Genomic DNA, 27,266 nt, shown 5'->3' on the forward strand with positions numbered 1-27,266 from the left:
TGAATGAAAAAAACATGGCTAGGTTGTACTGACCTTTACCCCTGGCTCTCCGATGGCACCTGGCTCCCCCTCTGCACCAGGCCCACCCTACAAAGATGGGACAGAGAAAAAAAGGGGATGTGTAATTTTTAATTTGTACCCCTTACACATAGCAATGCCAACTGCAAAACCCATCAACACTTATCAATGAATTGATAAATAGTTACAAATATTTAATGAAAAGTACTTCAGGCCCTTGCTCTCCATCGGGTCCAGCTTCTCCTGGAGGTCCTTTGAGTCCCTGCAAGAAAAATAACCATTATTAGATGCTTTGAGTACAGCTTATTGACACAGTAATCTCATTATTGGTCTTACTGTGTGCAATAATTCGGGAAATAAAATACCAGAACAGACATAATACACAACTCTAGTAAATGATGGCAAAACAAACACATACAGTTAAATGTTCAAGTCTGTAGAAAAGGAAAACTGTGGGCTGAGAATGCCTGGAGTAAAACTAGAGACCAGCCAACAGCAGGATGAGACCCATAACATAAACCATGCCTCTAGCGTTATTGAAAACTCTCACCCTAATAAATACTTGTATCTGATTGTTTGACATTCTTGATGTCCCTGAGGGGTCGGCAGATTTCCAGGAAAATCAAGAACTTGAAGACTAATCCAAGAAGCAGGCACAAGGCGTGGAGCTTAAAGTTGCGAGGAACATTGCAACCACTGGTGATAATCAGCATCAGAGCTTCTAAAGAGTTTATTAAATAAGTCTGAACTTGACTGCTTGTTCCTCATGAAACCTTCTCCCACAGTCATTATAGATTCCAGGCCCGTTTTCACAATGTGTGGCTTGTTTGCAGTTTCTTGGAACAACCACATCAATGCAACAGTCAGAAGACAGCATACTTACTGGTTCCCCATGGGGTCCCCTCTCTCCAGTGCTGCCTGGAATACCTGATTTACCCTGGAAATAAACACAATCATGAGCTCGGTTTAGCTTCAGTCATCCGTTTGTGATTACAGAAAACAAGCATAAGAAAACCTTGCTTTCCCAACAGTCATCTTCTCACCATTATCATCTTCATCGTCAACAAAATAACCACAAACATGATGAGTGACTAATATTTCAGTGTTGCCTAATGCCTACAGACACAACACAAAAACTCTTTGACGCAATACAAACAGATTGGCTTTCCTGCAATGTCAGATCTCTTTGTTGTAGTGTTTAGAGAGTAGTGTAGAATTTGAAACTCTAGCAAAGGAAGCTGTTATTTCTGTGTCTGTAAGAGACAGTCGTTTGATCCAAGCAGTGAGATTAATGTGCCAAAGTTAGATGAGATAGCAGTGAATTTAATACCTATAATATATAATAATAGTAGTTTACATAATCATGTACATTGTGATATACTACAACCCCACTCATCATAGTTGACACTCAAATATCTTTGGCTATTATTCACTGAGTAGGTATGAGTCAAAAGCAAAAAATACAGCGTGAAGATAAATCAATTGAACAAAAGGAAAAATAAAAGACAAAGAAAAACATTCAAATGTTATCACAGCTCACATATGTAAAAGGCCATTGAGAGGAATTGTCAAATATACAGTAAGTGTTGAAAGTTTCAAAGTGTGGAAGGATTTATGGAAACTACAATATATTATAATTGACAGCAACCACAATCACCGATGACTACATTGACTACAAAAATGCCTTCAGCACTGAGCTGAATGGGCTCTGACATCACAGATAACAACATGATTTTGACACAAATACTCAACGACTTTTAATCAGAGAACATAGAAAAGGTGTGGAATTAAAAAGGACAGATTTTGACAGTGTTTAATGAAACACAAGATGGCGCTATGACTCCAGAGCTGCTACTGCAGCCAAAGATGCAAAATTTCTAGCAGATAGGTTTTTTTGTCAAGGCACTGAGGCTGATGATAGTGGGAAGTTATGAGGAGGGGTAGATGATCTTCAGTTAACATCAGGCAGTAACAATGGGTCAAAGCTACAGTTATTCTAAGCAGTATCTAAAGTGAATGTCAAAACACTATATTTGAAACTTGCTGCATAAGACCTTAGTGTGTATTCAGGAGGACAGGTCACAACTAGTGTGCAAGTGTATGCATGAATGTACTGTACTGAGCGTGAGCACAGGCCTACACGTGTCTGTGTGTGTTTCTATGTCTGTTAAGAGTAATTACAAACAACCCTGAAATGTCATATGTTAAGCCAATACATGATTAGAGAAAGTGGAAAGCAGCTCATTTGTCAGTGGAAAATAACACAAGCCAAACAACTGCTTAAGCATACAGGTGATAGAGCTTTTCTCCAGCTTGGGAGCATCCATTGTAAGTGCTGCCATAAATGGATCAAACAAACTGCAAACTGCACTAACAAATTGTGGATATAGAGTAATGCTTATCACTTGACTGATCATCACTTGACTCTTAGACAGCCCACATGGATCTGCTTTTGAATCTGTCTTTGGTCTGTTTTTGTTTGCATGTTTCTACCATCTGTGAAACATCAGTTATTCTAACCTTTAAAAGTTCAAAAGGATATCAAAACGACCATCTGTCATTCTCTTGATGGTAAAAACAGAAAGAAACCCAAGAGTTTCCTTGCAAAAATGGTCCATCAGAACTGCCAAAAGTCCATGTATTATGTGGCACGAACAGAATACACTGCGTCAGTGTAAGCTGTTGTCTTTGTATGTGTGTCATACATTGTATTCTTAGCTGCTGGAAAGACACAATTTCTCCTGGGGGGTTGTGCAAATCCAAAGTGGAGCCTGACAAATAAACCAACTGGCTGAGGTCATTGACAGCTAAATGTGTTGGTCCTGGCAAACATGTTGGTAGATAAGTAACAAGAAATTACAGTGCAGAAAGATATATTTGAAGTAATGAAGAAACAGTTTCGCTATTACATAATCTGTCCACCAGAGAGCACTAGTTTATTTTTCAACTATGCAAAGTTGTGTTCGGTACACATCTTGGTCACAATTCTTTAATAACTTTAAAGGATTCTTGTAAAAATGTTTTTTTCTTTTATGAGAGGTGTCAGACTCACATCATCACATCAAGCACACCATAGCACACATTCTTAACAAGTGGATATGAGATACAAAGGCAGTTTACATAAAACAACCGTTACAAATTAATAGCTCATCTAAACTCAACTGTGAACTGTCTTAAAATCTCTCACACAGAATGCAAAGAATTACTCTCATTCATTTCTTAAATCCAGAACCAGGAAATGCAGTATAGTTTCAATTAAGTTAGTATGCCGTGTTCATCAAATCTGTAAATAATAATAGAGTGATTTTAGTGCTGTATGCCCAACACAAACCTTGCACCCACACACACCAGATGAGTAAGGGGAAATACATGCACACATGTGTTGATGAGTCCCAGCACTGCTCAGTGTTTTATTTTATATCAGGCAACTTCCTCTTGGTTGACTTTGCTGGAGCAAAGAGGAAGTCTTCAAGTAATAATTATATATATTACAGGTGAAAGGAGGATGTGGAAGTGTTTTGCAAGCCTTTGTAGCCATAGTGATGTTTCTTGTTTAAGTGAGCAGGATGATTAAAGCAGAAAGCTTTAATTTTTACTTACAGGCTTTCCGGGAGGGCCTCTCTCTCCTGGACTGCCAGCCTTGCCCTTCAAAGATAGAAATCAATATTCAAATGATTAACATGCATTTTATTCTGAAAAAAATATTGCCATCTCATTAATCTATCATGATTATTTATTTATTTATAGCCTACAGTTTGTTCAGACAGAGCAGCAACATTAGGATGCTGATGCATTTATCAATGAACTCCTGATTAGATGGTTTTTATTGCAGGTTTTTGAGAATACTCCTCAGATGCATAAGCAATGCAACTGATGTAACTAGAGGCATAAAAGAGTGTGTTGGTAATCTGGCCAGAAGCCTGTGAATGATTCAGCACAACAGAAACACGAAGTGTCTATAAACTGTTTTATGGAGAAACATTTGCAGTTAATTGCTTGCTAATTTTATCATCTTTATGATCAACATATTGTGCATGCTAAAAAGCAATGTGCAGTTTTACAAATTTAAAAATGACTTTTACCACCTCATATATTTGGCCCTAAAATAACTGTTATGCGATTGTAACGGTTTGTCTAAAGCACAATGACTATAATGCTATGAAGCCCTTTTAGGTTTAGTTTTTTTTTTTACTTGTTTTATTGGGATAATTGAGTGACACTGTCTATGAGAGGTAGAAAATATAACGACATCAATCCTTTGATAATCCATTGTGAAATGTAAAAAATGAGTGTGACAGCTATTTACCGTAGGGCCCCAAATTTAGGCATCTTTACAATAAAGCAGCAGGGTAGATCAGTCATGATGCATGTCAAATATTATTTTACTTATTTCTCAACCTAAATGAACAGCAACTAAGATGACATGACATATAAACACATAAGCATACATCTGATGTGCCTACACCTCAAAAGCCTGTGCTGATATACTTGTACACTTTTGAAAAACTGGAGATTGCCAGTGTCTTCATTAAATACTATACTATACTATACTTATTAAAAACATCACAGACAAATCTGAAGTTGGATTAGGTTTCACTCAACTAGGCCTGATATATACAAAGTTTACTTTCATCTTGCTTCTCCTCAGCAGATTTAGCTCAGGTTTCCTCACAACAAGCTGGCAATGGTACATAGTAACTCCATTCAGGTCTAACTTGATACAGGCGAGAAGACAAATGCCCCACTCTGCAAATAAAAACTGATTAAAGGCCTACCAAGGTTTTAAAGAGGCCCGAGGGTTATACTGGATGCTGCGGTAATGTTTGAAATTACATGTGGTAATGTCTTTTTTGTGAAGTGAATGTTCTTTAAGAAGGATGTGCTTGTTAAGCTAGATGCTGCAGGATGATGCTTTTTTATGACAATGGTTATTCTTGGCTTTGGATAAATGGTGGTACGTATAAATTCACCTTCTCATTTCTTAAGAGCCTGAAGCCTTCATCCAGAAATGTGTTAGACATAAAACATTCAGCAGCCAAAGGTACCCTCAAAGTATTTTTAACACTTCTAGTTTAAATGGGGCTCACAACTTTGTAGTGTGTTATCAACGAATATTTGTTCTTTTCAAGTCTCTGTCTTACACAAGCTAGCATAAGTTTAAAGACAATTGTAAAGACATTATTGAAAGACTACTTACAATGAATCCTGGCTCTCCTTTTTGTCCAATGTCACCCCTTTCACCCTGCAATGAAAGAAATATGGCACATGTAGGAAATTCATTTGGTTTTCTTCTTGTCAGAGGGAGTAATGAAATAAACCATACATTATCCGTGACAAATATTCAATAAAGCAGTGTCCCCAAGTCGAATAGATGACTCCAGCACTAATACCCTGATTAATATATAGGAAGAACACATTTCATGCAAAAGTATTGTAACTACCACATCTTCACATGCACATCGTGATATTTTCCACAGGGTGCTGTGCATGTTTACCTTGGTGCCCTCAGGGCCTGGTTCTCCCAGTGGGCCATCTGGACCCTGGGGCCCCTGTGCAACAACAACATGAGACACACCTTTGAACGTCACACAACAAAGAATGAGCAGTAAAGGGAATACAGTTAGCATCAAAGCATCATACACAAGTTGATGTACGTACTGCTAACTCTGGAATAACATCAGCAACAAAGTAATTACTCAGTATTCTTTGCCTACTTGGGAGGGTTTCCACCCTGACACCGCAGTCTATCACTCCCAAAAACATTCCAGGGGTTTCCCAGCATTGTAGCACCACTACGCAGGTAGGGTGACAGATAAAGATCTGTAAATACAACCCAAGGCCCTCCCCATTTCTTTCCTGTCCCCCCTTCAGGACATTTCCACTTTCAGTATATCTGTTGTTTGCATCTTGTCTCCCCTCTTTTATATCTCTACCTTTGATGACCCTATCTGCTCTTAGTCTGCCTGAGCCTCTGGCTTTCAGTCAGACTTCCATTCCTCTAAGGTCACTCAGCTCCCTTTAAGCTCCCAGACAGACAAACCCGGGCTTTATCTTTCTTTCTCTTCATTCCTTCCTTTAGCTCATCTCTTTCCAATCTTGGTGAAAAATGCTACTGTAACTTGTGGACCCTCCTTGCCGTGTTAAATTGATTCCTTTAAATTAGTTAACTCTAAGTTGTTCAGAAATTAATTTAAAAACAGCCACTGGTTGTGATTAATTCATTAGCATGATTAACATTTATTAACCAAGTTTTTTACTAGTAGGTATGCAAATTTCAGCAATAAACCATGCATCTATACAGAATAAGCAGATCACAACTTAAACTGCAGAAAGGAAATCCATCCAACAATAACTTATGTATGAGTAACAGAACAAATCATTACACAGCAAGTTTTCTACAGAAAGATTTCTGGAGTGGGTGAAGTAAAGAGGAAGTGCATTTCATTGAGAGTGATCATCAGCAGAGGAATCAGAGATAGATACAGCAGGTTAGCCCACGTTTCAGAGGATGCACAACCTGTTTTCCATCACCAACAACTATCTTTAGAACTAGTGCAGGTGTGTGCTAACTAGGGTAGGTGCACACCAGAGAAGCTCCAGCTGCAGGATATTCTTTATAGCTCAGAGGATAAAATGCTAAATATAAGTGATAAGTAGTCTAGTAGTTCCATCTTGCTTCCTTTATGTGAGGGTAATCTCTTACTGACAAACTACAGTGTTAAGAAAGCATGCATGTTTATTTCTGACATCTCATCCAAAAACTACAGCTGGCCTGGGAGTATATGTGATTTTGGTTCAAACAATTCGCTTTTGCAATTTTATGCCTTGACAATGGAGATGGACTGCGTGTTACCTCAGCAAGACAAGAAATGCAACCACAAACTGATGTGTATGGATAACTGTAAATAACACAAACTGTGGCATGTTAATTGCTTCCACGTTTTCCTTGGTAAAAAGTTCATCTTAAATAAGAAAATAAGTGAATAGTGGATAAAAAGAAGAGAAATATGGATGAGTGATAAAGTGTGATAAGTAGTGTGGTAGTAGGCATTACTCAATTGGCTTGTCAGCGTCTCATTTTCTCATATTACCTGAAATGGATGCAGATTCAACTTAAGAGCTTTAGCCATGACACTGTTAGGCAGTCTGGCAGTGGAGTGTAGCACAAGCAAACCATCAGTTTAGAAAAGTTAAAGTCAATTAAAAGACAAATTAAAGAGTTAGTCCAGCAAGGAAGAACTTCCAGGATGTGCTGCTGTTTGCAAGCAAACAATGCAAGCAGATGCAGCCAACCTTGGAGTTCTACAGTTTCCACTGAGGACCTGAGCACTGATGAGGAGAAACAGTGCACAAGCTTTAACTATCAAGAACAAAACCTGGATAACATGCAGCCAGTATAATCTTCAAAAGTCATGCTTACTGTCAATGCAAAGCATTCTTTAAGAAGACAATGGGTCATCTAAATATTAATGCACTGAAAACAAATATTCCTAGCGTGCTTTAGCGAGTGTCTAGCGATATGTCTAGGATGAACACTATATTGTTACAGAGATTACCATTATATTGCATTGTTCAATGATTGTCATTAGCAAACAAACGTTGGATTGTGTAATAAAAAAACAATGAGGAAATTACTTATCTACAGTGCCAGTACTTTTATAATCTAATTTTCATTTGGATTTTCTCCATTACTGATTATCAATGATTTTAGTTAGTTTTAGTTGGATGTATTTTAGTATATGACATCATTTGAGCGGCTCTTGAATAAAAACCATTTAATTGTGCTTCCTAAGGAAACGAAACACACACACGCTGTAATACAGATGCATATTTTGAGAAACTAAAATGAAAGGTGTTCTGTTTTGTCTTTTGTTTATTCTGATCTGTTACACTGTATAAACAGCACAATTTACTTCAGTTGGTGCTACTGTTAGATTTAAGTTCAAATTATGTAAAGCACCAAGAATCTTCACAATTAAAATCATAAATCTATCTTTGTCTCGTCACCTGAAGATGTCATTCTCCTCATAGCCACACGGTGTCTCACCAGTATTACCGTATTCATTCATTTGACATTACCTTTATGTCTTCTAACTAATGGGGCTTATGAAACAGTTGTAAATACACATAAAACAGAAACTTAAAACACATGTCTTTTAATTACTTTAGCTGGTCTTGTTTAAGGGAATGGGGCTGTGATACGAAACAGACAACCACAGGTCTGATAACTGAAGTTTTCATGGTCACTATTGACTTTAAGTGGGCTGACATTCATAACATATAAAGTAAGAGACTAGTACAACTAATGTCCCAAATGTAAAGACAGCTCTTACCCTCCTGCCCTTTGCCCCAGCAATTCCTGGAGTACCCCTCTGTCCCTGTGGACCCTGTGAGAAAGAACAAGACAGACTGAAGGTTGGGAAATCGTAGATGGGGATTAAGGAGGGGTTAGTAAGTAAAAAGGTTTTCATAGTGTCTCTTTGACATGATGCAGTGAAACAGACTATAAAATACAGACAAAATTTACACAAACCAAATAATGCAAAACCTCTTCATCCCTCTTTTAACCCAGATCAACACCAGTCCAATGAACCTAATGGATATACTACAAAGGCTTCAGCAGAACTACTGAACAATCATCTAGTTAAGACATACTGTTTACACAGGTCTAGACTAAATTGTGGGAAACAAGAAAACTGATATATCAAATCACCCTCTTAAATTTTATGTGTTTACAATAACCAGGAATATGTTCAAAGTTCCAACTCAGACTAAGACGTTTCCAAGTTAATCTTATGATTTAAGCGTTTATAATATCCAGCCAAGACGCTGAGTAAGATGAGAGTCAATGCATCCAAGATTCTCAGTCCATTAAGTACTAATGTGTGTATGACTCAATCCAAAATAAAGAAGGAGCAAAACAAAACAAAACTTCAGCAAAATAAGTTCATGGAAAAAATGTATACAAGGAGCTGAAGTAGAGACAAGTGAAGAAGTTCATATTTTCAATACATACAGTAAATGTAAATGTGTTTACATGCAGACATCTCAATGCAAAGAATCTCTATTTGAGACGAGGGTGACGAGGGTAGACCAAGTGACACTTACAGGTGCACCTTGCATGCCAATGTCGCCTGGACTTCCTGGCAATCCTGGATAGCCCTTTTACCAAAACAGAAAGAAAAACAAACAGCATAGAAAGGTTGACAAGAACTATGTCACTGTTCAATGGCATCTGCTGCATGGGTAGTAAATATTGTTACTAGTATACTCAAGTTTATGTTCAAGCTATGATGCATTATTGCTTTGGGATTTTAACAATGACTAGTGTAGAGCAACAGTGCAAGACTGTGCTCCAAAAAGGGAGTAAAGTAGGACTATTTGTTAGAGCTGTATGTCAGAAGAATTGTCAACAGAATTGGGGGCCATGTTTCTCATTACAGCACTATCCACCACCAATTCTCTTTCTATAATAATCTGTTAAAGAATAATACCAGAATAACAAAAAGTCAGTAAAGACAAAAGCGGTTGGGATTTGCCAGAAAATGCTAATTTAAACAGAAACAGAAGTTCATGAGAGGATTTTGATCATTTTGAGTGAAGCAGTGCAAAGCCTTCACATTGAACCACCAGTCCTCGCTAATGTGGCTACATTATAACAAAAGCTGGTTCACACAAATCACCACAACTCCTCACTTAAGTCACAAAGCTCTTTCTCTCAGTCAAACACATACACACACACCAACAGTGATTCAATCATCTAACTATTTAACCAGCCACCAAATTAGTCATCCTCTCTTCCAGCCAGCCAATCAGTCAGCTTTCTGGCCAGTCTGCCAGCCAGCTAGGTCAGGACTGGGGCCCAAAGCCACAGACATGGCGTTAATCCAAGGCTCCAGGACAGTGGCCAGCCTCTTTCTATGGACTCATGCAGCATTACAGCAGACAGCGGAAACACCTCTGCACTGGACAGCAGCATGTCTTTTTTTTCTCTCGGGGATCAACACTGTCAAAATAATTTTCATGCAAACAGACTTCCCACAGTAGTGAGTGGGCTAATGTTTTAAATTAAATTAACATGCTATTAACCTGCAAATATACAAACATTTATCAAACCCAACTTCAACTAACTGCATGGATTTAGGGAAGATGACAAAATACAATGAGTCACTTTCATGCAAATTTCTCCAGAACAGCATAGTAGCAAGATCTTTTCTCTGCCATTGGAGCCCTTTACACTGAGCTATAAACTGGGAGTGACTGATACTGACCAGCTTCTCTATTCAGACTCATACAGAAGCAGAATACCAAACACTACTGCTTCAGTTAGTTAGATCTATCACAAAAAATATTTCAAATTTTAGGCAAAGGCTTTAACAAGTCTGTTGGGCTCTTTGAGGTCCCAACCTAGCAATGTAGAATTGATGCCATATGTTAAAATGTTATGACGTGCTTTAATAAACAGAAAACACAGATTCCAAAACCTTGGGCTATTTGCTGGCCTTCTTTGTTACATAGCCTCTACCCATTGGTTAAGAGGTTTTAGGTAGGACCAAAAGTCAACTTTACTAGATTTGGTCAACTAGACCAGGGATCCAAAAGAGTTCCCTCTCCTCAACATAACTATGGAAAAAATTATTTGATATGACTGAATTTTGTTAAGATTTGTGTCTGCAAAAGTTACAACACTGAGGGGTCTGGAACCCTTTAGGCCTCCACTGAGTTTGCTTTCATTTCCATGACCAAATCTGCCAAAAAATTAGAGCCAAATTTGCTTAGTGTTTCAGTTTTATATTCATCATCTTTAGACATTAGTTTACTGAACAATGTATCCAAACTCTGGTAGGCTGTTGTAGCTTCGCCAATTTCTTAAAAACCTTTCTCAATATATACACTATGGCTCTGGGATTGACCAACTCTCAGACAAGAAGCAGAGCTCTGCATTATATCCTGAGTGACTGTACTTACCCTTGGCCCCTTCTCCCCGACTGGACCAGTTGGACCCGCTGGCCCACGGTCGCCCTAAGGAAAAACGGTAAGACAGAAAGAGAGAGAGCGGCTCATTAAACTATGACCTGAAACCTCAACACAAAAAATCCCAACACAGCTTCACGTATACCTTCTCTAATAAACAGCCATGAAACTGGAGAGCAGCTTCTTAAATGCAGAAGGTTAGAGTGACAGCTGGTTGAGTGGAGTTTAAAGTAAGCAGGTTCTTTGAAACCCAGTTGGTGGCACCCAGCACACTGTGTTAAAAGCAAAGGTAACTCCAGGTTAGCAGTAAATCTTCCTTGGTCTCCACTCTACCCCCTCTAATACTTGTGTCAATGATGCTTTAATCCTCCTTGAACTTTGTAACTTTCATGAATGTACAAGTACCTTTCCAGTTCTTGTTGCACTTCTATCAAACTGTGAACAGAATAGTTTTAAGGTGCTGTATTGGAAACTCAAGTCTAAATAAGAATTGAATATATATATAATGTGAAAGGAATTTGTGGGCTGTCAGGATATGGTTGGTGCTGACAGATTGAATCAAGAGGAGGATTTTGAGTAAGAGAAGGCGGAGGACAAGTAAGAGTCTGACAAGCAGACAGCTTCCCATCACAAGAACATGTTCTGACACACAGGGGGCTTCTGGATAGGAAGGAAAGGGGAACATGTTAACATATAGGGAGGGAACAATGGAAATAGGTGGTGAAAAAAGGGGCGATTTTGTATATTATCATTATCAATAATCAACACGTAGACTGTTAGTAAAATCCTTTCACTTAAGCTGGAAGTATGCAGAGCTGCTTGTAACATTTTCTGTTAACCTTTGAAGCAAAGGGAGCTGAACGTGGAGAAAGCCTCAGGGCCTCTCTACAGATTGCATCATGAGCACTTTTATATGATTCAAACTACTGCGGTACAATCCCCTTTTTATGAGTACATATGCATTTGAAAGGAGAATAGTATAATATATAATTTGGCAAAGCACATGTCTATTGATAGTATTAAGAACACTCTGACAACACTCAGTTAACACTCTGACCAATGATGACGGGCCAATTTATCCAAAGAGGTTTGATAACTACTAAACTGAAAATATCTTTTGAACTTACCTTGAAATTGCTGGCAGAGGGTAGAGGGCTGAGGGGCAGTAATGGTGACATATCTTTGACAATATTATAATTGATGTGGATGTGAGAGTGTTGAGTGTTTATATAAGCATGTGTTCTGGCCCTCTGGGGCCTTCAGCCATGGCTGCTTACTACAGCCCTAATTACAGGGGTCTGCCACTGACAAGCAACGAGCTGATGCTGACTGACGGCCTAATGATAGAGAAACACACTCCTTACCTTTTCACCGGGAACTCCTATCACACCAGCTATCCCAATCAGGCCTACTGGACCCTGGAGAGGAGAGAGAGAAACAGTGCTCAGCACAAACACGTCAGGAGAAAGTATGTCAGTGTGAGGACCTGATCTTCATTCATCTAAGGATTATTTTCCAACCTGTTATGACATCTGGAATGCAAAAGGTTAGAGATTACAATGTAATGCTTACGTAAGAAAACAGGAGGAGCCTCTGACTGGAGGAAAAAACCTGTATGTTGACTTCTGAATTCCTGGAACAACTTTAATTCCTTTTTAAATTTTGATTTAATGATAATATGATTATTATTAATAGTGCTGCCTGTAAAAAAACCCCCACAGATTTACACTTTTCACTACTAAAAATACATGTTTGTGTTTCAAAGAAATGTTTTTATATTAGGGGTCTTAAAGTGTAAAATCAATTCATCCATAAGTTAATAGTGAGACAGAAAAACAAAAGCAGATCATAAAGATCAGTACGTGCCTACCAAAGCTAAAAAAAAGGTTGCTTTGAAAACTTTTGAGTTGTGGAAAATAAACTATATTTATATATCTAACAAGAAACAACAATAACATATTTCTTGGGTAAAATAGCACTGATTGGGAATTATTAGAGGCATACTAATTTCACAACACACAGTAATTCAATACAGATGGCCCCGAAAAGATACATACTACTTAGTACAGGGGTCCTCATGGGGAAAACACAAGCTAACGTAAATATGAGAGTTATCAAAGGAGCTTAACCACTTCCAGACCAGTTGTCTGAGAGAGGGGTAGCAGTTTGGACCTGTGCCAGCCTCTCCACTGGACTATATGGAGATCCAGATCAGCAGTAAGACTTAGGGGTCGCTAGGTAGACATCTAACCAGAAAGGGTAACTGTATGTTTTCTAACTCTTCACTGTGTTTATTTTTGAAAATAAATAAATAAACTTAAAGAGAAAAAAGATTGACCAGACACAGAAAGGACAAAAGAAAACAATCAGATGCACATATCACAAGCCAGGCTAAAGTCACCATACTGCAAATACACAGCAAAAAGCCACCAGGACACTGTAGTTACAGAACATCTGAACCTCACTGAATATCAGTGTTATTGTAATAATTCATATGGCTGCCCATTTGTAGACCATAGTTTCACTTCTGGCCAACCACAAAAGCCAGTGTGGTCAGACTGCGGCTGCCTCTAGTTGTAAGGGCCATTTTTTCATTGCTGCATTTCTTCTTTGCAGAGTGATATATTCACGTAGTTACCTAGTTACAACAGGTTACGAGATTCCACGAGTGCTATTCTTACTTCCATCGCATAATCATTGAGCATGTATTGTTGATTTTTTTACTTTTTTTCTTTTCTAATCTATTTTTGTATCCCCCTACAAGTCTAGAGAATAAGAGAGAAAGCAAGTATAGACAGACAAAAAAAAGTAAATGAAAGAGTAACGTAACAGATTGACAAATTGACCGCAAAGTCAAAGACAAGAAACAGACTACTAATATAAACGCAATGAGATTTAGTTCCATTTGTTATGCCCTAACTCAGCTAAAAAGGCAGACAGTCTCAAAGTGTTATTCATGCATCATCACCTAAAGGGCATTATCCTGTGGGATGCAAGTAAAGCAGCTGAACAATGGATTAGTAGTAGAGTGTCTGCGAGGGGATGCAGCCTGCGGGCATGGGAACAGGAGCTCTAAATTGACCTCAAATCCCTTAATTGGGACATGAAGTGGGACAATGAGGTACCCTGTATCATTTAACAGAAGGAAATGGTTTTAAAAGGGGTTTACATGTCACAGGCCCCTTAACATAGGAGCTTTTACAGTACTGCTCTGAAGATGGTCTGGGTTCTCAGACACAGCCTGGGTTACAGAAGTATGGATATAACCATTAGCCTGACAGTTAGGGAAGAAATATAGCCCAAGTCATACCATGTTAAGAGTTTTAAGGTTTTCCCTCACACGTGCCTCTTTCTCATGCACACATATAAGTATACACTACTGAGTTACTGACATGAAAAAAAATCAAAGCACAGGGTTCGTCATGTGAACTATATTTCAAGGCACACCTGTGGCTGCCTTTTGTAATTGAGGACTGATGCATGTTTTATGGGGGGGTGGGGTGGGGGGCTTAAAAATGGAACACAGCAGACAATCTAAATTGGCTAAAATACACTACACTGTAAAACGGTCCAGTAAAATTTCACTTGAAACAGTTTATGGGAGGCCTCATGGTGATACAGGGGCACTCTGTGAAGACAGGTGGCCTAAAGTCTCCTCGTATCGAGCCTCACATCGAACATGCACTCGTCAACAAAAGTCTTTCTCAGTCTCTTACACATCTAATTTATTTGGAAAGTGATGTAATGCGACTCATTAGAGCCTCCATATGTTTAAGAGTATTTTTTTTTTCTCTGCACAGCCCCATGGCTTCAAAGGCCCATCTACTCAGTAACTGCTTAATCCTTCTCATATGTGCACTGCAGCAACACAGTCCAACATGGCCCGCTTGGTTGCCTCCACTATGCACAGAATGCAAATATTAGCATTAAGGGGCCTCCAGGAAGGATGAAAATACTTCGGATGCTCATAGCAGTTGTGTGCGTTTGAGGATTTTACAAAGGGGAAACATGTCCCAACATTTCTCTAGAGTATTTGTGTTGGGTATAAAGCATTAACTGAAGCATAAAACAGAAATACAGATATATTAAACTGTGATTTTGCAGTTAATTGTTTAATTTAGAAACAGTCTTAACACAGATGTTATGGGACACTTGCAACCCACTTAAGGTACAAAGACCAGCATCTTTTTGGATTAACATTTTCCACTGAAGCTATTGTACTTTGACAGCATGCCCCACAAGTATGATTCATGGGCAACAACAGACGTAAAACACACTTTGGCAGGCTTTGAGCCATAAACAAACGTGCAACCCAATGAGGTCACTTCCATAGAGGATCTCTGATTGGTGTTCCTTCTGTTCTCCTGTAGTTTTCTGCCAATTTCATGATGAAAACACTGTTTGGTGGTGGGAGAGTATCCAAATTTCTCTTAACATTTAAAGTGGGTCAGGAAAACAGCAAGACACACACACACAAGAAAGCGCTCCTGTAAATTCCCCCACAGCTGCCACACCGGAGGATTTCATTCCCTTAACTATGGAAGCACTGCATCATTATCTCAATGTCATGCGTGTATTAATCTTTAGGCAAACTATTAAAAATATTTAAGGAAACTGAAGCTAATAAAGGCAACAATAAAAGGCGCCACATTAACACTTGCAGCAGGCTTTAATGGAAACCTTCTAATCAACAGCCATCCTGCTGTGGATTAGTAATGTCGTTACTAAAAAGAAGTGTAAAAGCAACTTACTTGTGGTCCAATTTTTCCAACATTTCCCATGTCCCCTTTCTCTCCCTGCAAGCAAAAAAACATCAAACAGTGTGCTGGTTAGCTTCCTGTAATTAAAGAGATCTCTGTTATCATCTTGCCCTACTACCGACACAGGGCTCTCAGGATATTACAAGTTTAAAAAGGCCACACACACACACAACACACACCCCTCTACACACATTGTGGTTTAACAGATAATGGCCCTGTAAGACATTATCTTTTCTCCAAATTAAGAGCATGTTTACAGCACAGCAAGTCTAGGCTTCCTGTGAGTGGGTCACAAACATGGAGACATGGCACTCAGTGGTAAGCACTAGACCAGGGGTCTGCAACCTTTACTATTAAAAGAGCCATTTTTGGCCCCTATCCCACAAATAAAAATCATCTGAAGCCGCAAAACCGTGACCATTAGAATGAAGATAACAGCATTAAAGTTTTATATATGGTTATACTATAAAATAACTATAGTTTATTGCATTTATGAAATTATAGAACTACAAAAAAACTGTTTTAATTTTATTGGTGTTTTTACCTGTTTTAACAAAGGAAAACACCAAACGCTTATGAATAGAAAAAATAAGCACTGGCATGTAAAATCTTGAAACACATTGATACCCTGATCACCGCACTGCATTTTTGGTATGTACAAAAGCCAATTATAGCCAATAAAATAGAGTGAGGAACAGGTATGGCATGCTGTGGTTTGCTGAAGCAAAAAAAAAATGAGAACAAACTGATTGTTAAATAATCTAAACAGACAGTACAAGCCATAAGACTGTCATTGCGTCCTAAAGATGGAGGTGTTCAGCTCTAGTAAAGTAGATGTAGCAGATGATTCTCATTAGTTTGGAATCAGGTCTTCAACATGAATGGCAAGAAGCTAAAGAGAAGAAACAACAGGCCCATACACAGGTAGTCTTCTTTTCTAATTTCTAAACTTCAGAAAAGAAATTGTACAATAATGTCTAGGTCAACTGGAATGTAAACACAAAAAAAAGCTAACCTAAGCATATTCCTTTACAGATGCATATCAAAACTTGGACATGAACATACTGTGGTCTGTAATAAAAACACAGATGTTCTGATTATTTGTAAATAGAACAGTCATGATATGAACGCATTTTTGTACTCACAACAATATTGTACCATGATCTGCTGTTACAGACCTACTTGTGAGGCATTTACAAATCTAAACTTGAAATTGCCTCAAATGTATGCATCTATGAATGTAGTGATACTACAGTCACAGTACAGTAATGATAGTACAGTTATGAAAGCAGACTTACCTCCAAACCCTCAGGACCAGGTTCACCTATGTAGCCTTTCCTTCCAGATCTCCCCTATAAAGACAGGCAGAGAGGCAGACACGTGCACACACACACGCACGCACCCACACACACACGCAAACACACACACACACACACACACACACACACACACACACACACACACACACACACACACACACAAGTAACAATCAAAAGACAGTAAAGCTCATAATGGGTTTATCACATCTGCTGTTTATCACAACCAGCTGCTTCCGGATAGAACATCTAGGTGGACTGAATCATTCAAACCTACTGCAAAAGGTCCAGTGTCTGTGTGTGTTTGTGTATATACAGTATGAGATTCTGGGAGTTCTTACAGTAGGGCCTGCGCTGCCAGGTGGGCCAAGTGGTCCTTCCTCACCCTGCAGAACACAATACAGTTCATTATACATTCATATTTGTAAACACACACACACACACACACACACACACACACACACACACACACACACACACACACATATATATATATATATATAAACACAGCTAGTGCAACAGACAACCCAGCAGGTCTACCAAACAATATGAACAATAGCACGATATATGAAAAAGGTACTTGTTGAGATTCATCATATACACTGATAAGCCACAACATTATGACCACCAGACTAATATGCTGTTACCAGCAACAATCCACTGACACATGGACTCCACAAGAAATTTGCAGGTGCCCTGTAGTATGTGGCACCAAGACATGAGCAAAGGATCCTTTAAGTCCTGTAAGTTGCATGGTAGAGCCACCACAGATTGGACTTCTTGTTCCAGCACATCCCACAGATGCTTGATCGAAACTCTTCGTCATGTTCCACCATTCCTCAACAATGTATACAGTGTGGGAGGGCACATTATCTTGCAGAAAGAGGCCAATGCCATCAGGGAATATCATTGCAATGAAGGGGTGTATCTAGTCTGCTAAAATGTTTGGGTAGGTCATGTGGAATGCCCTGGACCCAGGGTTTCCCAGCACAACATTGCCCAGAGCATCACATTCCTATTGGCTTGTTTTCTTCCCACAGTGCATCCTGGTGTCATCACTTCCCCAGGTAAATGGCACACACCCAGCCGTTAATGTGATGTCAAAGAAACCAGGACTCATTGGACAGGGGAATCTTCTTCCATTGCTCCAAGGTCCAGTTAGGACCTACACACGGGCGCTCTGACTGGCCTACAAGTGTGTGTTCTTACCATAACTGAAAAATTTGAGCTTTGGGTGCCTCACACCTTCTCACGGTTTGTGTTTTGTTCCTCCTCAGACCGCTTTCTGTAGGGACTCAGCACTGCACTGCAGACTGGGACCACACCACAAGCCCAGCCATTTCAGAGTCTCTCCATCCCAGTCGTTTGAGTTTGGCTGTTTCTCTCCATCCAACACACTGACTACAAGAGCCCACTATTCACTATTCCCACTACTTTGACATGCACCACTGTTACACAAAAAACATTATTTACTTCATCTCAACTCATCTGTGAGTGGTCATAATGTTTTGGCTCATTCGTACATACAGAAATTTCCACACCTAAATAACATCAGTTCACAAAATAATGATAATAAATTATCATTATTATTATTATTATTATTATAACCACAACTTCCCTGGTTTTATTCTTGCCAGGGACCTCTGTTGCATACCATGTTTCATGTCTGTATATCTATTATCAACATCAGACAAAGGCGAATAGCCAAAAACAATCTTTAAAAAAGCCATGCATGCAAACTTACATTTCAATAAATCTATAAAAAGCAGTTGTAAGGGATTTATCATGAATCACTTGCTAAAATATCTCTGTGGCCTATAACAGTAATGCTTACAATCCAAATAAGAGAACACTGAGTTTATAAAAATATTTCGCTGTGCTTCCCTATCAAACCAAACCTATAATATTGACTTCAGCTGTCAGATATATGTAATCCACTTTAAAAATACAACTTCTTTGGCAGTTTTAGGCATCAAACGTTTAACAGCTTTGTCTGTGTACTCATATCTGACTGAAGTGTTGTGATTTCATACCAAAAACATGTTTGTGAGATAAGAGTACTCTGGCCAACTCTAAACCTCTGTAAGTGGTTGCTGGGCAGTAACTTTCAGCACAATAGAAATGTGTATGTGTTGTAAGCCTTCCAAAGGCTTCTGTTCATTTTTTCCAGGGCTGGAAAATGTTCAACCTTGTTTTCATAAGCACCCAATGGTGAATCATGACTTCACCCAGTGGAACATGCCCCGAGAGATATCGCAAGGAAAAAACACTCCCAGCTTAGTGGGAGGGCTAAGCTGTAACAGTTTGAGATATGACTAGATGCTAAATGAGAATCAATGTGTTAGTTAATCTTGCCTCAGACTAATGATCCAATGGAAATCTCTGAATGAGCCATATTTTCCACTTTTCTCTATTAGTGAGTCAAGAGCGGAGCTGATGTGTAGAATAAAGGTGGGTGTTGAATCGTCTCACCTGTATTCCTTTTGGCCCCTGTGGGCCTTGGGGCCCTCTGGCTCCCTGCAAACCCTGAAACACAGCCGAATGCATGAATTGAATTGGATGAACTGAATGGATGAATGGCTGGCGAGAAAAACAGTTATGGTTGTACCTTTGGTCCAGGTGGACCGTTAGGCCCTGGTACTCCAATGTCGCCAGGAAACCCCTTGCAAAAGCAGAAAGAGAGACACTATTATTATGGTATATGGTTTTATTATTCCATCTGTCATGAGTCACTTGACTAAGTGGTTGAGCATGAGCCACCACATTTCAAATTAACTCTTTGCACCTTTGTGTACATTACAGGTGGGGTAGGATTATACTGTATTCAAAATTGGAGGTTTTAAGTAGGCCTGTTTATGTGTAAACTCCCCTTTGCAAATCACTGAAGGCAGCATGCATAAATCAAACACACATAGGGGTGGGGTCTTGCTGGAGAGCATAGACAGACTTACAGAGAACTGATGTAAAGATAGTGATGGATTGCTACTGAGCTGATAGAGGCTGAATACCTTCAGGCCCGCCTGCCAGGACACAATCACTCATTTCAGAAAATACGCGTGCTAGCTGTGGCCTGTGTGACCTATGGTCATGTTGCACTCCTGAGAGCAATGTGTCTTTGACATTTCCATGCTTTTGACTTTTTTTTTGTAGCACCAACAATGACCTCTTTGACAAATGGTGAGGTATTCCACATCCAAGCCAAGAAATGCTGGAGGGAGATGTCCGAACAAGGAAACCAAGGGATGAAAGATTAAAATTGTCTTTGATGAAACACATGGACGTAATAAAGTTTTGGGGCTAGTGAGTCGACTTGACTGGTGCCTCCATTGCCCACTCTACACAATTCTGTAGAAACAAAGTGAGGTTTCTGGCACAACTTCACCTACTTCCAAGGTGCATGCAGAAATCAAAAAAGGTCCAAAGAGGTCAAAACTCCAGCAACACTTGCAGTAAAGAATAACTTCATTAGACTGACGTGTTTCGGCCTGTCACAGTGAGGTATGAATAATTTAGTAAGTTTGCCATTGTCCCCAAGGAAGAAGATGCAACCTCAGGAAGGTACTACGGGTCATTTAAAGTAAAGGTGTATGTTCAGCAAATGTCATGATAATGACAGTGGACCTTGCTTGTTAGTTTATTACATATCTAATATCTGAGTGACTTTTTCTTATTTAAGGGTGGCAAATGAAGGAAGGGTGATAAGATCACCCAATGCTGTCTACTTTCCAAAGTGAAAAGTCATTGCCTAGAAAGACAAAATCCTACTTAGTAAATGTTGTTGTTATTTTCCCATTAGACTCTGAGATGTACAAGAGGAAATTCTGGCCTAGAGCTGGCAAAAGGAGAGGGCATGAAGTCCCAGCAAACCATGAATAGCTGCAGCAAATACAGCATTTAGAAAAACTAATTATTTAATATCTTGTGTACAAAGTTTGCAATTTAACCTGATGGTAGTACTAGAGGAAAGCTTGGGTGTGAGAAGTTCATCATCTGGGAAGCATGAATGAGCTCATTAAAATTCATTATAATCTGTGAGATTTTAATATTTCATTTATATAAGTAGAATTTTGAAGGAGGCACAAGAGGTCACCGAAAATAATGACATTTTGATTCCTTTGTTAATGAGTACATTGTTCTTGATTATCTCCAGGCAGTGCATTGTAGCTGAAAGTATTTATTTTACACCATATTTTATACATTAATTTTTCTGTTTTAAAAAGGTGCTGACATCAAGTTTCCTATGCAGTATAATGAAATCTGAACGACAACTTCTGTATCTCTCTTATGTCTCTTATATCCATAAAAGAAGCTTGGCCTTGGCTCTGCGTCTACCACATTACATACCCTTTAATAGGAAAGAAAAGATACAGCAGGACGATTATGTTTCATAGCTGCATCCGTGTTTGGGCCGGCTCACTAGCCACCTGTGCTTTACACTGTGCCAAAGTACCACACAAACCTTTAAGTAATAATTTGATGTTCTAATTCCTGTCTTTTTCTCAATCGTGCTCCTTTTCCATGCATTTCAATATTATGTCACAATCTTACCCACAGCAACATTTTAAAAAAAGACAAGACATCAGGTTTACTCGCCTGGAAAAAAATCAACCTCTTCTGTAGAGCTGCAAATTGTCCTTCAGTAAAGTTATTAGTATAATATATAAGTAGTTACCCATACATTACTTACTTCAGGTAAACAACAAAGTGAACTACCCTCCTTGTAAGTCAAAGCATAACTGCATTAGCCTTTAAACACAAAGCACTGGTCACTGTTCACATAATGTGATCATGCGCCTCTATTCTGAGAAAACTGAGAAAAAATAAAAGGACATGATGAATATGAAAACTTATCATGTGTATGTCCTACCTCTGGTCCTGGAGGACCATGTGGTCCTTGTGCCCCCATCTCTCCAATTCTACCCTGTTTAAAAAAAGAACACATGAAGACAAAAACAAATGAGATATTTTTCCCAGCTTAAATGTGTTTTCCTTGTCACTGATTTTTCTCATATACAAGTCCCCTGCCTCTCTGTCGCCTCTTAGATAATGTGTTATATTTTTTCATCATGAAATTTTAAGTGTGGATATGAAAAATCATAGTAATGACTCAATACAATGCCACGTTGTGTTCTTTTAGCCATTTGAAGCATATGATGCAACAAAAGCTTATTTACACTGACATAGTACAAACAACAAACTGATCAGTTGTGACATACATAGGGCTTCATGTACACTGGGTATGTTATCAAGCAGCAAGACTGAATTCCGGTCACTCAATCAATCATGAGACACTTAAGCCCAAACACAATGGAGCGCTCTCTCTCTCTCTCTCTCTCTCACTTCACAGGTAGTAGCCCTTACTTGCTTCGTCTTCATCATGTATTGTGTTGCTGCATTTGCGAATCTAGGGATAAGAGCTGGAGCTCACTAACCTGCAAATGCACAATAAAGCTGATGTGTTGTGAATGTGACTGAACTAACTTTAGTTTACAAGCTAAAACAAATAGAGTCCAGATCTCATTGTGGTACACTGTGTTTACATGGCTTTGTCTATAAAAGCTGCACAGACACATACACACTCACACGAACATACCGGTGGTCCTGGTTTCCCTCTTGGCCCAGTGGGACCAGGCACACCAGCGGCACCCTGAAACATACAGACATAACACTCTCAAACTGGTTTTGCACATTGTTTGCGTGTGTTTGTGTGTCTGTTTGTTGCATCCATTTCCATGCAAATACACCCATATTTACATGGCACAAGCATTGTGTGGTGACTTCATGTGATTAATGAATCAACATCTGCATTTATTCAGACACACACAATGCGCTTCTGATTGGGGAAAATGTTTTGATTAATGTATTCCTGATTTAGCAAAGACAAATATTGCTCTATATATCCTGTTATTGTCCAATTATTTGTCGCAGCAGGAGGGAAAAGGAGATCACTTCTACATGTTTAAACAATTAAGAAAAACAAAAACATGCATTTGTTGTAAACGTATCATCAAGTGAAAAAACGTGAAAAAAAAAGTATTGTGCTGGAATTTTACCAGTCAGACCAACTGATGTGGGTTGTTCTTTTCATACCACATAGTGCTCACATGGTGTGTGTGTCTGTTTTCCTTAAAATCTTGTTTGTATAAAAGGAGACTTACCTTATCACCTTGGTACCCCATCTCTCCTGGTTGGCCCCTTTGTCCCACTTCACCCTAAATTTCACAGTATCATACAGAGATATAACACAACACTACCCTGCCACAGTGATCACAATATAACCATAGATTAAACATAGATAGGCACAGAACATTTGCTTACAGTATATACTGTATGATACATGAACATTATGCAGCAACACATGTAAACCGCTATCAAGTTGCTATCAAAGTTCAGCTTAGGTTTAGATATCATGAAAACAAATGGCCACATTGTAAAGACCAAATACATTTTTTCCATTATGGAGAAATGTCAATATTTAATAACCAACTGCTAATGCACTCTGTCTATTATCATGATATTAAATTTGAGTTTATATGGTGGCTGTTATCAAAATGTCAAATGATCTCTTGTAATATGTCCAATTATGTGAGTTGGGCTACCGACACATTAAATACGGATACATTGCAATAATATAAATATTTAGATCACCTTATCACCTTTCAATCCAGGCAGGCCGGCTCGTCCTGCTGGGCCCTGCCACAGACAAAAGAAAGGAGGGAGGACAAGTAGACCATTGAGTAAGTTAGAGAGAAAGAGAGTGAAGGAGAAAATTTTGCAAGGAACCAATGACAAGATTTGTTTTGAAGCAGGGCTCTGCATCTGACGTGAAGAAGGAAGAGGAGCCTGATGAATGACAAAAGTTGACATTGTGGCAAAAGCTTTGAAAGTTCTTTCTCACACTTAATTATCTTTATAGATTTTGACATGTCAGAATAAGTATATATTCTGGTACTGGATTCATGACATGAACATACAAACAGTAAATAGTTTACAGATTCCAATGGTTTAATATAACTAACAACAGTATGGCACAGCAAATTTCCCAAAATTTAGAGCATTTGCAGTAGCAAATGTCTAGCCTACCTGAGGTCCCACTAGACCAGGCAGTCCTCGCAGTCCCTCAGGCCCTGGGTCCCCCTGTGGAGAGAAGGTACACAATGGAATTTATGTATCACAAGTACACAGACACACACAGACATACACACACACACACACACACACACACACACACACTATCTGCCCGTTTCCTACACAGAGCATTCCTTTTTGTCACAACAGAACTAAGCTGTGCAGACATTGCATTCAGTTGTTTGTATGGGTCTGGGCTTGGCCCTGCTCACCACTGCCAGCCCTCAATATCCACTCTAATTGACAGAGGCAAGGTGGGAATGGCCAGAATGTGTGGCTAGACTGAAAAGTACCCTTTACAAGCAGACAGGAAGTTCTGCTGGCCGCTGATTGAATGGTTTTCACTGTGATTGCTATAACAGTGTCCGTAGCAATGATGTTGTGGTGACATTGATGTGTGTGTGTACTTTAGCACATATACATACCATTCACATAGGTATACACAAATACATTTAACTAAATGCAGTCTGAGGCCACACTGTAGGTGTGGATTTCTTTGATATTGTAGTAAACATGTTCATTAAGCAAAGTAGGCAGCCTGCTCACTCAAGTTTTTTTTTCTCTTTGAGACAGTAGGAAGGCCTAAAGAAGAAGGGAGTAAGGTTGAAAAGATGTCTCTGTCAGTATTGAATCCAAGACAAGCATGAATAAAGACAGTATTTGCCTCATGCTTAAATAGTGAATACAAATGGATGCAATGATAATTAGGAACCTTGAACTTCTTATCTCACTTCTCAGCAAAAAGGGGCCAGAAACTCAAAATGTTTCTACCAAGGTACTCAGGTGTACTCAAGGTGTTTTCAAAACAATCAAACTGTCAATCTTTCCAATATTAAAAAAAAAAGTGAGTCAAGTGAGAGAACATGGCTTAATGTTATGTCATCAAAGACATGTGGCTTAAAGTAGGTTTCCATCTGGACCGTGTAAGGCCCGTGTTTGATGTTGCAGCTCCTCTGTGGTACTGCAGCAGGACGGGCAATTATCATGTGCACTCCATCAGGAGAAGCTTTCAGCAGAGAACACATGAAAAATGACATAATGAAAGGAGGAGATAAAAACTTTCCCCCAAAACTCTGGTGTTCACCAGCCTGAGTGACGTGATCTGCTACATCAACATCCCACACAGAGCCTTTGCTCAAACCGCTGTCAAGATGTAGCCTGACTTCCAGGTGGTTAGAGATCATCCAAAAACATTATCTCCTAGGCACACAGGATGACAAGTGATGAAAGACTAAACAAAAAAACATATTGTTGTATTGTTTCAACACAATCCTTGTAGCCTCAGAAAGTCCAATCAAACAAACAAATGCCTCAGCACCCAGTGCATCATATACTAAACTATATCATGTACTTGAGACGCAACAGGCCAGTGGGAAAAGTACATTAAATTACTGTATATGTAGACCTAACCACACCATGTGAAAATGATCAAAAAAATCAAAAACTATTTCAAGTTAAGAGTAGTGAAACAGTAACAAATGCAGACAAGAACACAAACACACACACAGCCTATATAACTTCAAACTATTTTTGTCTCTACTTCACCTTTTTGTTTTTCATTCAAGCTCTGAAAGAGTGTCTGGCTGCATCACATTTTGTTGAGTCACACACTGGCAAAGACATCAAGTGCATACCAGAACGAACACTTGCTGCTCTGTTACTGCTCCCTTTCTGATTACTTAACTAAAGGTCTAACTTTGTGTAATTGCCTTTCAATAAGTGAGTGAGCACAACTAAAGCCACAAGGGTGTGACTGACACTGGGAAGTGAAAATGAGTTTTAGATGTCAAATTAAAGTCCTTTGTTGGATCTTCTGTCAAAATCAGTCAGCTGGAAAATTGAGTGAATATGAATTACATCAAAGACTGGATTAAGGAGGTGTAACTATTTTGGCTCTCTTGTGTGATTACTCAAAAGTACTTACTGGCAATAATTTGTTGATATAAAGACAAGTAACCACTACATCAGCTTTAATTATTAATAATTATTTTCTGTTCCTATTGTTGTGTGGGGGGGTTGGGTAAGTTTTGTACAAAAATTTTACAATTTTTTTGTAGTTTGTGAAAAACCATGAGTAATACACAATCTGTAATATAAACAAATCTTCAACTCCAGCATTTTGGAGATATGACGATTAGCCATATCCATAATAAGTGATTTTTGCACCACATGCAAATCCGTATCATCAGCTCTATGAATTTATCAATGCATACATGAAGTGCCTAATCCTGCAGATCCTGGCGATCAAACCCAAGACCTCAAAACGCCAGAGTAATCCTCTTACTGCTGTTTGAACACAGACTCTGAAGCCCTATTTCTTAGAGATTTCTACTTTTTCTGTCTGACTTCAAAATTCAAAGCAACTCACAGACAACAAACCCATTCCCTGAGCTATCTCACCAGCAGCCTTTTGGGTCTTTCCTCCGGGTGTGTGACTTGAAAGTCTAACAGTATGCCTGAAGATCAAACCCACAACCTCAAAACTTCTGAATAGTCCTGTTAGTCCATTGCCTTTACACTTGGCTACCATAACCTGCGAAAGTTGGTCAAAACAGAATAGCTCAGTGTGTTAAAAGGCTGCTTGGAAGTTTTGAGGTTCCATGTTTATAAGGCTCAGTGAATTTTAAAGTCCAACAGCCAAAGGGACGAATCAAAGGCTCAAGGAAATACAACCCAGTGTGTGTAATTCTTAATGTCTGACCAAACTGTTCAGTGTGTTAGAGGACTGTTTTGAAATTTTGAGTTTGTGGGTTCAATCCTCGGGTAATTAACTGAATTGTCTGACACAGGACGTAGACAAAGGTCTTAGAATAGTTCTTGGAAAGGTTCCTACAATAGGTCTTGGAATACTTTCTGAAACGTGGCCCATTAAGACTACATGTGATCAGCAGCCATTTCCAAGCTATTTCCAAGCTGCTGCACTGCACTGCTAAAATCCTGATCTTATAACCACTATGTCATCTGACAAAATCACCATAATTAAAGGCAACAGCTGTGCTGTATATTTGTGAAATGATCACAGATCATTTGAATGATCACAAGTTAGTCCAATTAGAAGCTCAGTCATATC

At 39.0% G+C, this 27,266-nt stretch overlaps 1 protein-coding gene across 1 annotated transcript in view; it reads right to left on the reverse strand.

Moving 5' to 3' along the window:
• LOC130171172 (collagen alpha-1(XXIV) chain) overlaps positions 1–27,266 on the reverse strand; it is an 89,514-nt gene that overhangs the window by 23,505 nt on the left and 38,743 nt on the right. The window contains exons 15-34 of the mRNA XM_056379032.1: positions 24,152–24,205; positions 23,717–23,761; positions 23,227–23,280; positions 22,662–22,715; positions 21,936–21,989; positions 19,677–19,730; positions 19,541–19,594; positions 17,410–17,454; positions 17,051–17,104; positions 15,744–15,788; positions 12,357–12,410; positions 10,987–11,040; positions 9,127–9,180; positions 8,352–8,405; positions 5,514–5,567; positions 5,216–5,260; positions 3,619–3,663; positions 902–955; positions 227–280; positions 34–87 (exon numbers count right to left, since the gene is read on the reverse strand). Coding sequence (XP_056235007.1) covers positions 34–87; positions 227–280; positions 902–955; positions 3,619–3,663; positions 5,216–5,260; positions 5,514–5,567; positions 8,352–8,405; positions 9,127–9,180; positions 10,987–11,040; positions 12,357–12,410; positions 15,744–15,788; positions 17,051–17,104; positions 17,410–17,454; positions 19,541–19,594; positions 19,677–19,730; positions 21,936–21,989; positions 22,662–22,715; positions 23,227–23,280; positions 23,717–23,761; positions 24,152–24,205 — 1,035 coding nt within the window. The remainder of the gene's footprint in view (positions 1–33; positions 88–226; positions 281–901; positions 956–3,618; positions 3,664–5,215; positions 5,261–5,513; positions 5,568–8,351; positions 8,406–9,126; positions 9,181–10,986; positions 11,041–12,356; positions 12,411–15,743; positions 15,789–17,050; positions 17,105–17,409; positions 17,455–19,540; positions 19,595–19,676; positions 19,731–21,935; positions 21,990–22,661; positions 22,716–23,226; positions 23,281–23,716; positions 23,762–24,151; positions 24,206–27,266) is intronic.

Source organism: Seriola aureovittata, chromosome 6, assembly GCF_021018895.1.
Source record: "Seriola aureovittata isolate HTS-2021-v1 ecotype China chromosome 6, ASM2101889v1, whole genome shotgun sequence".
Classification (NCBI taxonomy): Eukaryota; Metazoa; Chordata; class Actinopteri; order Carangiformes; family Carangidae; genus Seriola; species Seriola aureovittata.